This window comes from Globicephala melas, chromosome 1 (genome assembly GCF_963455315.2).
Source record: "Globicephala melas chromosome 1, mGloMel1.2, whole genome shotgun sequence".
NCBI lineage: Eukaryota > Metazoa > Chordata > Mammalia > Artiodactyla > Delphinidae > Globicephala > Globicephala melas.
Genome location: NC_083314.1, coordinates 154,875,159 through 154,888,150, shown reverse-complemented (window position 1 = coordinate 154,888,150; position 12,992 = coordinate 154,875,159). Strand labels below are relative to the sequence as shown.

At 51.2% G+C, this 12,992-nt stretch overlaps 1 protein-coding gene across 5 annotated transcripts in view; it reads left to right on the top strand.

Annotated features, from left to right (window-relative positions):
• CTPS1 (CTP synthase 1) overlaps positions 1–9,902 on the top strand; it is a 30,367-nt gene extending 20,465 nt beyond the window's left edge. For 4 of the 5 annotated variants that reach the window (XR_009565662.1, XR_009565659.1, XR_009565663.1 and 1 more), the window contains exons 11-18: positions 683–777; positions 1,461–1,523; positions 3,401–3,444; positions 4,702–4,798; positions 5,749–5,804; positions 5,908–6,004; positions 6,557–7,374; positions 9,041–9,902. Coding sequence is in view for 1 of the 5 variants with exons in the window: in XM_030867639.2 (XP_030723499.1) it covers positions 683–777; positions 1,461–1,523; positions 3,401–3,444; positions 4,702–4,798; positions 5,749–5,804; positions 5,908–6,004; positions 6,557–6,701; positions 7,283–7,367 (682 nt within the window). In the remaining 4 variants the exon portion in view is untranslated. The remainder of the gene's footprint in view (positions 1–682; positions 778–1,460; positions 1,524–3,400; positions 3,445–4,701; positions 4,799–5,748; positions 5,805–5,907; positions 6,005–6,556; positions 7,375–9,040) is intronic. The other variant, XM_030867639.2, reaches the window with a different exon arrangement.
• Positions 9,903–12,992: the final 3,090 nt, after the last annotated feature.

The window sequence follows — 12,992 nt, the reverse complement described above, 5'->3', positions numbered from 1 at the left end:
GAAAGGACTACGTACATACCGGATGACTGAAGCCTCACAAAAACATGGCTCATCAGTTTCATTAAATGTGAAGAAAGCGAGTTCTAATGTTATTGATAATGTTTACTGAATGCATCTGTGGATAAGGCTTATTATTTAAAGGTGTTTCACCCAGAACATTTGCTGAGTACCCGTCAGTCGAGTCTCATAAATAGTTCGTTTTGGGCAGCTCTTGTCTACAATAGTAAAAAGTCAAGCCTGAATATCTAGTTCACTAGAACAGCTGAATCTTACGGAGCCATACAGCCATGGTCAGTGTGGCCAGCAAAGGCCCCCTTCCTACTCAGGGGAGCACTTCAAGCCAACAGGTAAAAAAAATGGCAAACTTAAGGAAAGAATCTCTACCTGGGACAGATACTGTGCAGAGGTGGTATTACAATTATGTACAACGTCTTTTTTTTTTTTTCTTAACTGGTTATAAGCATTTTCTGATGTTAGTAAGAAAAGTGGATGGTTTTGTGTGCATTTTCTAAGTCCACAGTGTTTCTGCACAGCTCATTGGCAGTGTTGAAATCACAGTCCTAGCCCCAGCAGCCAAGTGTGTGGAGTGACTTCATGGCACCAGTGGCTTGGAAGTGACTCCTTGGAGGGTTATTGCGAGCTGGACTGGAAAGGGGTGCTTGTGGTATGCTCTCTTGCACAGTGGCGTGCTGGTTCCAGGAGGATTTGGTGTCCGAGGGACTGAAGGAAAAATCCAAGCGATCTCCTGGGCTCGGAAACAGAAGAAGCCTTTTTTGGGTAAGGAGTAGGAAAGACAAGAAAAGGTGCCCCGTGGGAGCCCGTAAATAAAACGGAGATCATCGAAACCAAACATAGATGCCATCCTTCCAGATAGCAACTCAAGTATAAGCCTTTTTGGTTCTGTTTTTTGAGAAATTCCAACTGGTCTTTAAAAGGAAAAATTTAAGCTTGAGCTCCACGTGGCTGTCACGGAATTTTGAGAGAATGAAATAGCAATTAGGAAATCTTGTCCATTTACTGGACCCAGCTGTTTGGCAGGACATGTGAGACTGCGTTTTATATGCTTATTTGGAACACCAGCTGTCTAATTGGGCAGAATGATTTTGGATGCTTCCTGGTGCTGTAAATTTTAGTCATTTCCAACACGACCAATCGTAACTGGGAACTTAATGAGAGAGGGTAAGAAGACTTGAATTTTAAAGTACTGAAGAGAATATTATTTATTTCTAAAATCGCATGACTTCTAAAACCTGGAATCATCATATACTCTTAGACCCCGTTTTTGAAATCTGGTACAGATAAAACATAGCAGGGGGCTGCATGTTTATAGCAGGGAATTACGAGAGTTTGTAATTGGAATTCTGGGAACAATCAGGACACCAAGTCCACGTAGGCGGGTTGGAAATGTGGGAACTGACTTTTCAATGGAGTTTCATGTGTTTTTCCCCTCCACCTGCAAGGCGTGTGCTTAGGAATGCAGTTGGCAGTGGTTGAATTTTCAAGAAATGTGCTGGGATGGCAAGGTAAGTAAGTGTCTACTTAAAAATTTGTTAACTTCTCACTTCAGTGTTTCTGGCAGCTGTTGGGTGAGGGGGAGCCATGGAGGCCAGGCCTGCTTTCTCAGTACCTCGAAGATGCAGCTAGGGGAGCTGCTGAATTTACTGAGGGAAAGCGCTGTCCTCCAAGGGAACCGCCAACCACCGGAGGAGGGAACACAGCTGAGCAAGTCGCCTGGCTCCGCCCCTGCAGCTGCTGCTCTGGCGATGCCCGCACTCCTGTCATCACGGCCACCGTCCCTGAGCTGGTGTCCGGCAAGGAAACTAACTCTGGCTGGTGTGAGGCTGTGTGGTTATTATGAACTTGGGTGCTGGAGCTGGTCAGACCTGGGCTCAGATTTTGACTGTATCACTCAGGATGGGTGATTTTAGGCAAGTTACTTACTTAGTCTTTCTGGATCTCTGTTTCTTCTGTAAGATGGGGGTCATAGTGGTACCTGTGTCACATGGTTGTAGGAGTTGAATGAAATAATGCCTATAAATAGTCCCAGCACAGTGCCTGGCACTCGGGGAATACTCACTAATATTGGCGCCATGCCTCACGGACTATATTACTGCGTCCAGACTGAGAACTCAGTGGTTTCCTGTTTCTCAGCACTCTGTGGGTTGCGTGGACTGGCTGTGTGGTTTTCTGCTCCATGTGGTGTGTCTGAGCTCGTCCTGTCCAGCGGGGACAGGGGTTCGGTCTCATCGTTCACTAATTCAGCTGAGCTTCCTCACAGCGTGGCGACTGCCTGGCTCCCGAAATGACAGGCTTGCTCTGCCGGCTTTTCTGAGCCTGCTCGTGTCCCACGGCCGAGCCCAGCCAGTGGGGCAGCGGGCCATACACGGCGTGAGCCCTGGGGTGCAGTGGCCCCATCGGGGCCGCCAAGGGAAGGGCCTGCTACGGGACCCTTATGAGCTCTAAGAAAACTCAGCGGAGCAGCCCGAGAACCCGAGGAATAGAAAGACCGCCCAACTTTACCAGTATGATTCCCTGTGCCCAGCTGACCGTTAGGGCTGGGTTCACGTCACGTTTTTCACAGTAACCCCAAGGGGACGGTGGCTCAGTTCTGTAGGCATCATGCTCCCTGGTGCTGGCTTCTGAGCTCCTGGCAGGCACTGTCCTACCACCCGCCACCCTAGAGGTGCCCCTCGGGCACCCTGGACCCCTTCACAGCCATGATCTCCTGCTGCTGCACCCACTGGGGTCCCCAGGTGGATGAGTGACCTGGTGATGAGCTGACTCGCATCTGAGGCCTGGCCCTCGTGTAGGCCCCAGAGGGGAACGATGTCTCGCGTGTCGCACAGAAAGAGCAAGCAGACGCGCAGTGCCAGGGACTTGGTTCTTCCCCATTTAGTCTTCAGTGGTTTCCCTTATGGTTAGTCGGTAAATTCAGTAAAGGATAGAAAGGTTAATTTTTGATTTAGCTCTTGAGTGGGGCAGTTGGGTAGTGCAGTGTATAAGATGCTGAGGATGAAAGAAATGAAGAAACGGTACTTGCCCATTGAGGAGAGATACAGTCTGAGACGAGAAGTGAAAAAATTGAGACAATACAAGCCGTCAAAAGGATGCAGTGTCTGAATAAGGATTTGGAGGTTGTGCCGTCGGTTTTGACTTTCCGATTTCCCCACTTTGTGCAGCTTGACTTCCCAGAGAGCTACAGGTGTAATGGGAAAAAATTCACCTGTGTTTGTGTGTTGAGTATCTTATATCTTAAAAATGTCATCCCTGGTTTTGGTTCTAATCACTGAATAACTTTAAACTGAGGAGGGAAATTGTGATTTAGAGCTTAGGAATGAAACTTTTAAGAAATCAGTTTTGTTGTAACTATTTTTATAACAAAGGTATTTTGGTTTCTCAGATGCCAATTCTACGGAGTTTGACCCTAACACCAATCATCCTGTGGTGAGTCCAGTGTCTGGAGCATCTGGAAGGGTGTGGAAGGGGCGTTGATGAACGTGATTGAGGGCTGGAGGTGGGAAATGAGACCACTGGGTTCATTCCAAAGCACCCTGAGGTCCCGCGCTTTCAGACGTCCCAGGTAGGGAGAACTTTTATTTTTCATCGTGTAGTCTCTCACTACTCTTCCCAGTCTGCCACAGAAAGTTTTTAAGACAGGTGCCACCGCAGCCTGATTAAAGTAATTCTCCACCCCTGCCCTCCTACCTCCCAGGAGCGCTTTAGAACAATACTGACATGAAACACTTAGGCAGGCACTTATTATATACCAGGCACTGTGCTCACTGCTTTGTATATATTAATTCACTTAATCCCCAGCAACCCTCGGAGATGGGTGTTTTTTTAAAGAACTGCTGGAATTTAGTACTGATTAAATGTGACGTAGGCCTGAGCCCTAGGTGGCTGGAGCCCTAGGAGGCTGGCATTCCTCGTGTTATGTCTCCCATCAGAGGAATGTGGCTCAGCTGGGGACAGACAATGCCTTTATTCATCTTTGAATCCCCAGCCCAAGCGTGACAGGCCTGTTCTTGATACTGAGGATGTTGTGATAAACAAGGTGGACAAGACTCTTGACCTCAGGGCACTTGAACAGCATGAGTATGTATTTATTGACCTGAAATTGAACTTTGCTAATAGTCAGACCTCAGGAAGAAAAGAGCAGAGGTTTTGAAGCGTGGGACCCTGGGGAGGTAGGGGAGCACAGAGAAGGCCTCCCAGGTCAGAAGGTGCTCGGGGGAGCGGGCAGTGGGCTGGGCTGTCACAGCTGAGGGGCCTCGGCCTCCGCGTCCCACAGATGTTCACCAAACTCTCGTGGTTCACAGCCAACCCCAGATGAGCATCCCTTTCCTCTGAGCAGCTGTCAGTCTGGTGGAGGAAACGTGTGTGCACATGTCTGGTTTGGTACCCACGCTGCTGCGTTAGTCTTTATGAGAGCAGGCACTTAGGATCCCAAGTGTCGGGGCAGGAGCGGCCAGGGGAGGGGGCAGCTGTGTCTGGTCCTGCGGCTCAGGAGGGCGGGCTGAGGATTCAACACTTACCCAGCAAAGGCTTAAGAATGATCACTGGGAGGCCTTTTCCTCTGCAAGTGTCGCTTCTGAGGAAAGGCTGGGCCCCCTCACGGGCTCACTGCGCTCAGTGCGGGCGGTCTGTCTCCTAACCGAAGCAGGGTTTGGTAGCACATGTTTGTTTTTGGAACGTCTCCAGGTCATAGACATGCCAGAACACAACCCTGGCCAGATGGGCGGAACCATGAGGCTGGGCAAGAGGAGAACCCTGTTCCAGACCACGAACTCTGTCATGAGTAAGAGCTGCCTCCCACGGGCCCAGCCTGTGGCTGGCATGTCCAGGACACACATCTTGGTGCTGCGGCCAGGCTGGCGTTTTTGGTTTTGTTCTTACTTTTGAAGTTCTTTATTCCTCTCCTGGTGACACTCCTTAGGATGCACTGTAATAGCCAAAGAAAGCACTGTGGCTCTTAGAAAGGTCACAGGCAATACAGCTGGGGACCTGGGGGACTTTGGGTGTGGACCCCTCAGCAGAATGAGGCGGTTAGGTGAAGTCCACTGCAGCCTTAACTCTCCTATGCTATCAGGTCGAACCAGATGAAACTGCTGATCTTGGTGACTTTTGTCCCACAAAAATTTTAGTCTCATCCGGTTCAACCTAAATAGATTTTATTCTACAAGTACTAATATATGCTAAAGACGTAGGGGAAATTTGAGGAGGAAAATACTTAAAAGAACTCGATTGGATTTTCTTTTCTTCCCACTGGGAACTGTCATCGTTGGCAGGGCACCCGTGCATCTATCTGGGGTTTGGAGGCACCGTAGTTTGCATCACTTGAGTAGGTGGTCGTCCAGTCCTCCGGCTCTAACGTCCTGTGGTTTGGGGGTCTCACCTGGCTCAGGGAAGACACCCGCTGGCACGGGCCGCGCTGGGTCCCCAGGCACAGCAGGTGCTGTGCGGCTTTGGGTGCCGCCAGAGCGCTTTGTGCCTCTGTAGTCACGTGTGAGAGGTGGTGGTGAAAGTCTGTTTCTGTTAGTTTTCCTTGGTTGCAAAGAGTCAAGGCCCAAGAATTAGTCTGAACTGTGCTGCTAGAGCAGGCGGTGGGCTCAGTAGGAGAGTCATAGAAATAACCTTCAGAGGGCCTGGCCGGGTAGGATAAGGAGCAACCCGGGAAGCAAGATGTGGTTGTGAATAGCTTCCTTTGTGAAATCGGAACCCTTTACGCCAGCCTGCTTCTTTTGCCAGGGAAACTCTACGGAGATGCAGATTACCTGGAAGAGAGGCACCGCCACAGATTTGAGGTGAGGATTTGAGCTCTGTGACCTTTCACATTTTCTCCTTTCTGTTACGCCGGACACGCAGTCAGCTGAGAGCCCAGCAAAATTGTTCTTCATGCCTCGACAGGTGAATCCAGCCTTGAAAAAGAGTTTGGAGGAGCAAGGCTTGAAGTTTGTTGGCCAAGATGTTGAAGGAGAGAGAATGGAAATTGTGGAGTTGGAAGGTGATCGCTTGGGCCGTTGTGTTTAGTGGGGAACTTAGTCAGGCTTTCTTGGCATGTGGGGAGAACACAGCAGTATAAGTTGTTGTCCTTGACCTAACCGCATCAGGCAGCGGCGCTGTCTGGGGGTCTTGGTGAGCGAGGTTTGGGGCCCCGGGTGGCTGACCCTTGCGCTGCGGCCTTGCCATTTGACCTCTGGCTTCAGGTCCTCGTTCTTCAGAATGAGAGCTTGGACTTGGTTCTCAAGCCTAGTCTCACGTGACCTGCAGGACTCAATCCCGCGCAAGTCAGGGAGCTGGGGGTGGGCGTGGGGTGGCGAGGGGAAGGGTGGCAGGAACCTGGAGAGGAGGCGCCTTTGGCCGCAGGGTGACAGTGTGCAGGTGGGAGAGCATCGGTTCTCCTGTGCTTTGGGGTTGCCTCTACCCAGGCTCCCAATAAGTTGTTTTCAAATCATTTTAGGGTCTGCAGACATGTGGAGCATTTAACCAGATTTTTCCCATCTTTCACGTTACGCAGACACACAGTGAAGCTGGTTCTTTCGCATTTCTGTTTCAGATCATCCCTTTTTCGTTGGAGTTCAGTATCACCCTGAGTTCCTGTCCAGACCTATCAAGCCTTCCCCACCGTACTTTGGCCTCCTCCTGGCCTCCGTGGGGAGGCTCCCTCATTACCTCCAGAAAGGCTGCAGGCTCTCACCCAGGTGGGGTTACGCTCCCTTAGTCCCTCGAGTGGTCACTGATGCCTTCCAGCGGGCCATCATCACACCATCAGTGATGAGCAAAACCACAGGAACGGGGAGCCTTGCTGGGCGCTTCTCATGCTGACACGCAAGCTTCCTCTCCTTCTCTGGGGTTTTCTCAGGCTGCTTCTGTGCCACCCCTGGCCTTCCCCAGCCACCCGGCATGGTGGCCAGGTCTCCCCCTCTGCAGCATCTGGTGCCACGATCACATCTGGGACCCTGTAGTCAATGGGGAACCGTGTTTCTTCATCGGGGTGTCGGCCACAGCCTGGGTGGATTTCATGCCCTACTGCTACCTTTATCTGGAACCAGTCGGTTACCCTGTCTCGGTGGTTAGGGCATCATGACTGAAGTATAAAGCGAATGTGTATCTTCTGTAACAAGAAGAAGAAAATGCCTTTGCAGCTTTCTGCTAAATATATAATGTCTCTGATTTCTGCTGTGTGCAGACAAGCATCCCTGTGGTAGTGGTGGCTATAGAATGAGGGAAGTGAAGCAAGTGTTTGGTGGGAGCTGATGGATAAACCATCTGAATTCTACAGGGACACCTACAGTGACAGAAGTGGGAGCAGCTCCCCTGACTCTGAAATCACTGAACTGAAGTTTCCATCAATAAATCATGACTGATGGTAACGTAAGTGATATTTTTAAGCTTTAGTTTTATTTTGTTTTCAATGGTGATAACAATAGAATTGTAAGGATATCCTGAAAGTTTAGTGTTGAAAATTTTCATCTGCCAGAGGGTGTAAGTGGTCAGGTCAGCGTGGGCATCAAATGGGTGAGACCCCCTCCCCGCCCCGTCCCAGTTACAGTACATCTACCCACCCTGCTTTGGGGACTCCAGCAGGGGGACACCAGGCACGGGGCAATTGTCTCCTTGCCGATTGCTACATTCAGGTGCCAATCTGACCAAATCTGGGGGAACTGGATTCTTAGAGCCATGTTATTTCATGTAGCTGTAAACTTGGAGATCTTGAAGGAGGTGACAGGTAGGAAAACATAGTGTCATTTCTGCAGACCCTCAAGCTTGCACCAGGAAGTGCTTTATTTTTAAAAGTAGTTTTATTTATTTATTTATTTTTTTGGCTGCATTGGGTCTTTGTTGCTGCGCACGGGCTTTCTCTAGTTGCGGTGAGCGGAGGCTACTCTTTATTGTGGTGCGCGGGCTTCTCATTGCGGTAGCTTCTCTTGTTGCAGAGCACGGGCTCTAGGCGCGTGGGCTTCGGTAGTTGCGGCATGCAGGCTCGGTAGTTGTGGCGCACGGGCTTAGTTGCTCTGCAGCATGCGGGATCTTCCCGGACCAGGGATCAAACGCATGCCCCCTGCATTGGCAGGCGGATTCTTAACCACTGTGCCACCAGGGAAGCCCCAGAAGTGCTTTAAAACCAATACATACAACACTTTTGTGTTGATTGCTGCTTATTCTTCAAATCCGTTAAAATCGGAGCAGTTATTGAACAAACTTGGAATATTTGTCTTTTGTGACCACGTAAGTTTATAAAGTGCAGTAGCTGTGGGCGACTGCCGAGAATTGTATAAATTCCCATTAAGGTAACTGAGCGAACTGTCGGCAGAAATATACACTCAGAAGGAGGCTGGGGCATCAGCCGGAACTCTGTAGGGTCCAAGGGAGAACCAGGGATGTGGGGCTCCCCCCACAGGTAAGATGAGCTCCTGCCTCAGGCACGGGCAGGCGGCCTCCCTGAATCCTGCACACCTTGCCTTCTCCACCAGGGGGCCTCTTCACTCGCAGGTCTGCTCTCACGGTCCCATGGCCCCTAGCTGCCTGGCCTGTGATAAGCTTAGTCCGGTGGGTGACATGAGAAGTAGGTCTAAATCAGGAGGAGGGCATTGGTTGCCTACTCTGCCAGGTCAGCATTTAGCACTGATGTACTCATTAATCTTCACCAGATAGTTTGCTGTAGGCAGTTTGATAGTCTAAGTAACTGCTGTGGAGAGAAAGGAAACTTTGTAACAGTAAAGGGGTAGATATTTGGTCAGTGATATGGAATTTCTAACTGCCTCCCCTGGAGCATGTAGTCCCTGTCAGTGGCACTGTTAAGAGCCTGGTGCTGTGGAAAAGAACACTTGTATTGGGGCAGAGGTGGAGTCCATGTAAGGTCTTGAAAATGTATAATTCCATAGGCATCAGAAATTTAGCTTCTCATTCGTGTTAGGCTCCTACTACGACTGGTCCTCGATGAAAACCAGGCATAGTTTACCGTAGCAGCTGACTACAAATCCTAACTTCTTTACTTTAACATACATCATATAATAGCTCATTTTTTTTTTTTAAACAGGGATGATTCTTGAAGAGAGCCTTTGGACTTCAGGAGTTTACAGCTTTGATTTTACATTCAGCTTTTGACACTTCCTTTAAATTATGTTTTTATTAAGATTATTTTATTTTGAGGGAAGGTATTTGTGACTTGCATGTCCCGCCATGTGTCCCGGCTCCCGCACGCTGTGCTGACTGGTGTCCCACACTCTCCTTTGCGGTCCTCCAGCCTCGGGCGAGAAGCAGGACATCCAGGCGGAGCGGGTGATGGCCGGGTGCCAGGGGAGCCCATCGGTCACCGCGCTTCTCCAGCCACCTTGCGTCACTGTGGCTTCGAGCGTGTAGCTGTTCCTTCCCCCGATGCCGAGGCCATTATAAAAGGTGGGCCGTGCGGCCTGTGTGGGCAGAGAGGGGTGAGTCCAGCTGGTGCTCACAGCCCAGTGCCGGAACCCGAGGGCACTGCTTGAGCAAGAGCCGTGAAACCAGAAACAGAGTCGGCCCTGCCCTGTGCTGGAGGACTCGTTGTCCAAAAGGACGGTCAGTTTGGCGTCACACAGAACGGCAAGAACTCTGTCTCTCTGACGTCTGAGTTTAGAAGCCGCGCTTCTCTTCTCGGGAATCACTCCTTGCATCAAGGGGTCACTTAACAAAGAATCTTTTGGGGAAACTGCCTCTAAACCCCTCTCATATGGGGTTTTGCTCGAGGGAACTTTACAGCTTTGCTCAAGGGGACTTTTGCCTTCCAGAATGGTGTTACTACGGTTGAAATGCAATGTATGAAAAGCTATTTTCTTAATGTGGTATAACGACAGGCAGAGCTCGTGCCCATTATATCCTGGCTGGACTCGGTGTATACTCTAACTTAAGAAATAAATAACGCAGAGCAAGAGACACACTTTGTTTGGAGTGCTTGTGTCGCAGCCGGGTGGGCGCCGTCTGAGTGCGGGCCCGGCGTGTGTGCGTCCCCTGAGCCGTCAGCGCCGGGCTGTCCTCCCCGGGAGCAGCAGCTGAGGTGGGTGATCTGATTGTTTAAAAGCTAAGAGAGGAGCCTTTCTTTTTAATAGGAACCAGAATTTTCCAAAGAGGCTTCAAATTTAGGTTCTCGGCACGTAGAGGTACAGAGAAGCCTCACCGCCCCCGTCCGCTCCCCGGCAGCCCTCCTGCACCCAGGCCTTCCGATTTCAGGTCATCGGCCTCGCTGGTTTTCCCTCCACAGTGAAATTCGAGCTACTGAATCCACGCTCCTAGTGGCACGTTGGCAACATTGGGACCACCTGCCCATGAGCCAGCTCCTCTGCAAAGTGTGTCTGAGGCCGAGGCTCAGGGCTCGGGCCGGGCTGTTTGTCAACGGTCGGCAGGCTTTGCTGGTTTTCATTTGGAAAGGGGGTGTTGGGAGAAAAATGTTTCTCACCATTTGGCACAGCCCTTCCATCAGAGGGACCCAGAAAGGAGGCGGGCTCCCTCTTGTCCCTCCATGCACTGGTCCGAGGCCGCCATCATGGCTGAGGCCCCAGAGCCCGTGTGGGAATACCGCTTCCTGACCCAGGGCAACCCAGCTGCCTCTGTCCGTGTTTCTCACGGGCTGAGTTACAATGTCTTCACTTACAGAGGCCTTCATACTTGTTTGGGTGCTTTGAATGTGGCTGACTGGGTGAATTCTAACCCCTTCTCCCATCTGGTGGTCCCATTAGACAGTCTTCAGTCATTTTTATAAAAGCCATTCTGCAAACTGAGGGCTCTTACGCCTGTTGGTGACAGCAGCTCCCTACGACAGTGGGCAGTTTTCAAAGCCTCTCAGGGTCAGCTGTGCCCGCCCCTGCTTGGAGAAGTCCTCCGCTGACTGGTTGTGAAGTGCTGGCTGCTTGCATAACCTTTCTAGAGAAGGGACCCCCCCCCCCGCCCCCAGGATGGCTCTCCAGGGGCTGCAAAGCCCGACCAGCCTACCACCCTGGCTGTGGAGACAGGGCAGTAGCAGGGCCGAGGGCTGAAGCCGAGACTGCACGGAGGGTGGCCTGCACGCCCAGTGTTGGCTGCCCAGTGCCCGGAGGTTTCTCTTTGGGGAGTAAGCCTGGCCAAGTCCCCCCACCCTTCTCTTCAGCACTGGTGATCCGGACAGGTTCTGCCTTTGTAGAGCACCTCCGAGGGCCGCGGTGCCTGGGCATCCTTGGCGCCTGGCTCGAGGGGGGCGCTCAGCAGCGGGTCCCCTCTGACCTCTCGAGCTGCACATCCTCTGTGCAGGTTTTGTTTTTTTTTTGTAATTTTACTTATTTATTTATTTTATATATGGCTGCGTTGGGTCTTCGTTGCTGTATGTGGGCTTTCTCTAGTTGTGGCGAGCGGAGACTACTCTTCGTTGCGATGTGCAGGCTTCTCATTGTCGTGGCTTCTTGTTGCGGAGCACGGGCTCTAGGCGCGCAGGCTTCAGTAGTTGTGGCACGTGGGCTCAGTAGTTGTGGCTTGCGGGCTCTAGAGCACAGGCTCAGTAGTTGTGGTGCATGGGCTTAGTTGTTCCGCAGCATGTGGGATCTTCCTGGACCAGGGCTCGAACCTGTGTCTCCTTCATTGGCAGGCGGATTCTTAACCACTGCACCACCAGGGAAGCCCCTCTGTGCAGTTCTTCAGTGGCTTCTGAGAAGCTGGCTCAGGCCCTAAGGTCAGTGACCCCGAGCAGTTCAGTGGGTTGGTAGTCCATCATGAGTTGGGCATCCATTACCACCTTAGGTCCCTATAACCAGTGTGTTTGGTAAATGGGAAAACCAAGTTTCAGAGCAGTTGTGATTGGCCCACGAGGGGTCCTCTGTTGTCTACTCCATGGATGTGGCCAGGGACCTCTAGGCTGGGGGAGGGAGAGGGGATCACTGAAGTGTGTTCCATGGACCCCCAGTCCTGTGAAATACCCTCTTCGACAAAGTTTCATGGTTTTCTAGTGCCTCAGGCCCCAAATTTAGGAGTATCCTTGATTCTTTCATCAGCAAATATTTACTGGGCATCTGCCGCATGCCAGCTATGTTTTAGTTTCTAAACTTAAAGCAGTGGACAAAACAGACCAAAATCCCTGTCCCCATGAGCATGCATTCTAGTGAGGAGGAAACAACAAATAAAAGCTACAGTGTGACTGACAGGTGCTCTGCAGAAAGAAATAGATGGAAGCAGGGAAGAAGAGAGTAATTTGCAATAGAATGGGTAGGGAGGTTCCTTTCCACTTGAGGGTGGAGTATTCCAGGCGGTGGAAGCAGCCAGTGCAAAGGCCCTGAGGCCGGTGTGCTCATGAAACAAGTTGGTCAGTGTAGCTGGAATGCAGTAGCAAGAGGCAGGAGGCCTTGAGGGCAGGTGAGCCAAGTCAGGGGGGATTGTGTAGACTGATATTTGGGCTTTGCTCTTGGTGAAATGGGGAGCTCTTGGAGGTCTTTGAGCCCAGGCCTGTTCTAGAAAGAACCATTCTTGCCCGGGTGCAGATGTTGGCTTTATAGAGCCTCTGGCTCCACTGGTGGAGATGACAGGGGAAATGGCCAGAGCAGGAATCCTCTCCAGTGGCTGGAGGGTGCATGGAATGGAAGTCAGACCCTGTGCAGGTGTTGGTGTGTGCTGGAGAGAAGCAGGGTGCCAGCTGTCCCCTATTGTCCTGTAGATGAAGAAACTAAAGCAGAAGTATTGTGATTTGCCCTAAGGTACCCGTCTTCAAGGCGGAGATGGACTGGGACCCAACCATCCAGGCTCCTTACCCCCTTACTCCTTAGCTTTGTAGGGGGAGGAACTCAGGGCTCCCTGGACAGAAATGGGCTGGGCATGGGACTCTACCCAGCTGCATCCAACCAGCCAAGTGTTCTAGAAAGAACCATTCTTGCCTGGGGGCATGTGATTTATTACAGAGCTTTGACAGTCCCAAATCCCAGCAAGCCAGGGGTGGGTCTGCAGGGTGGCCTGTCCACCCTGTAACTGCAGTTATCAATGTACTTTGCCATCTGCAGAGGGGC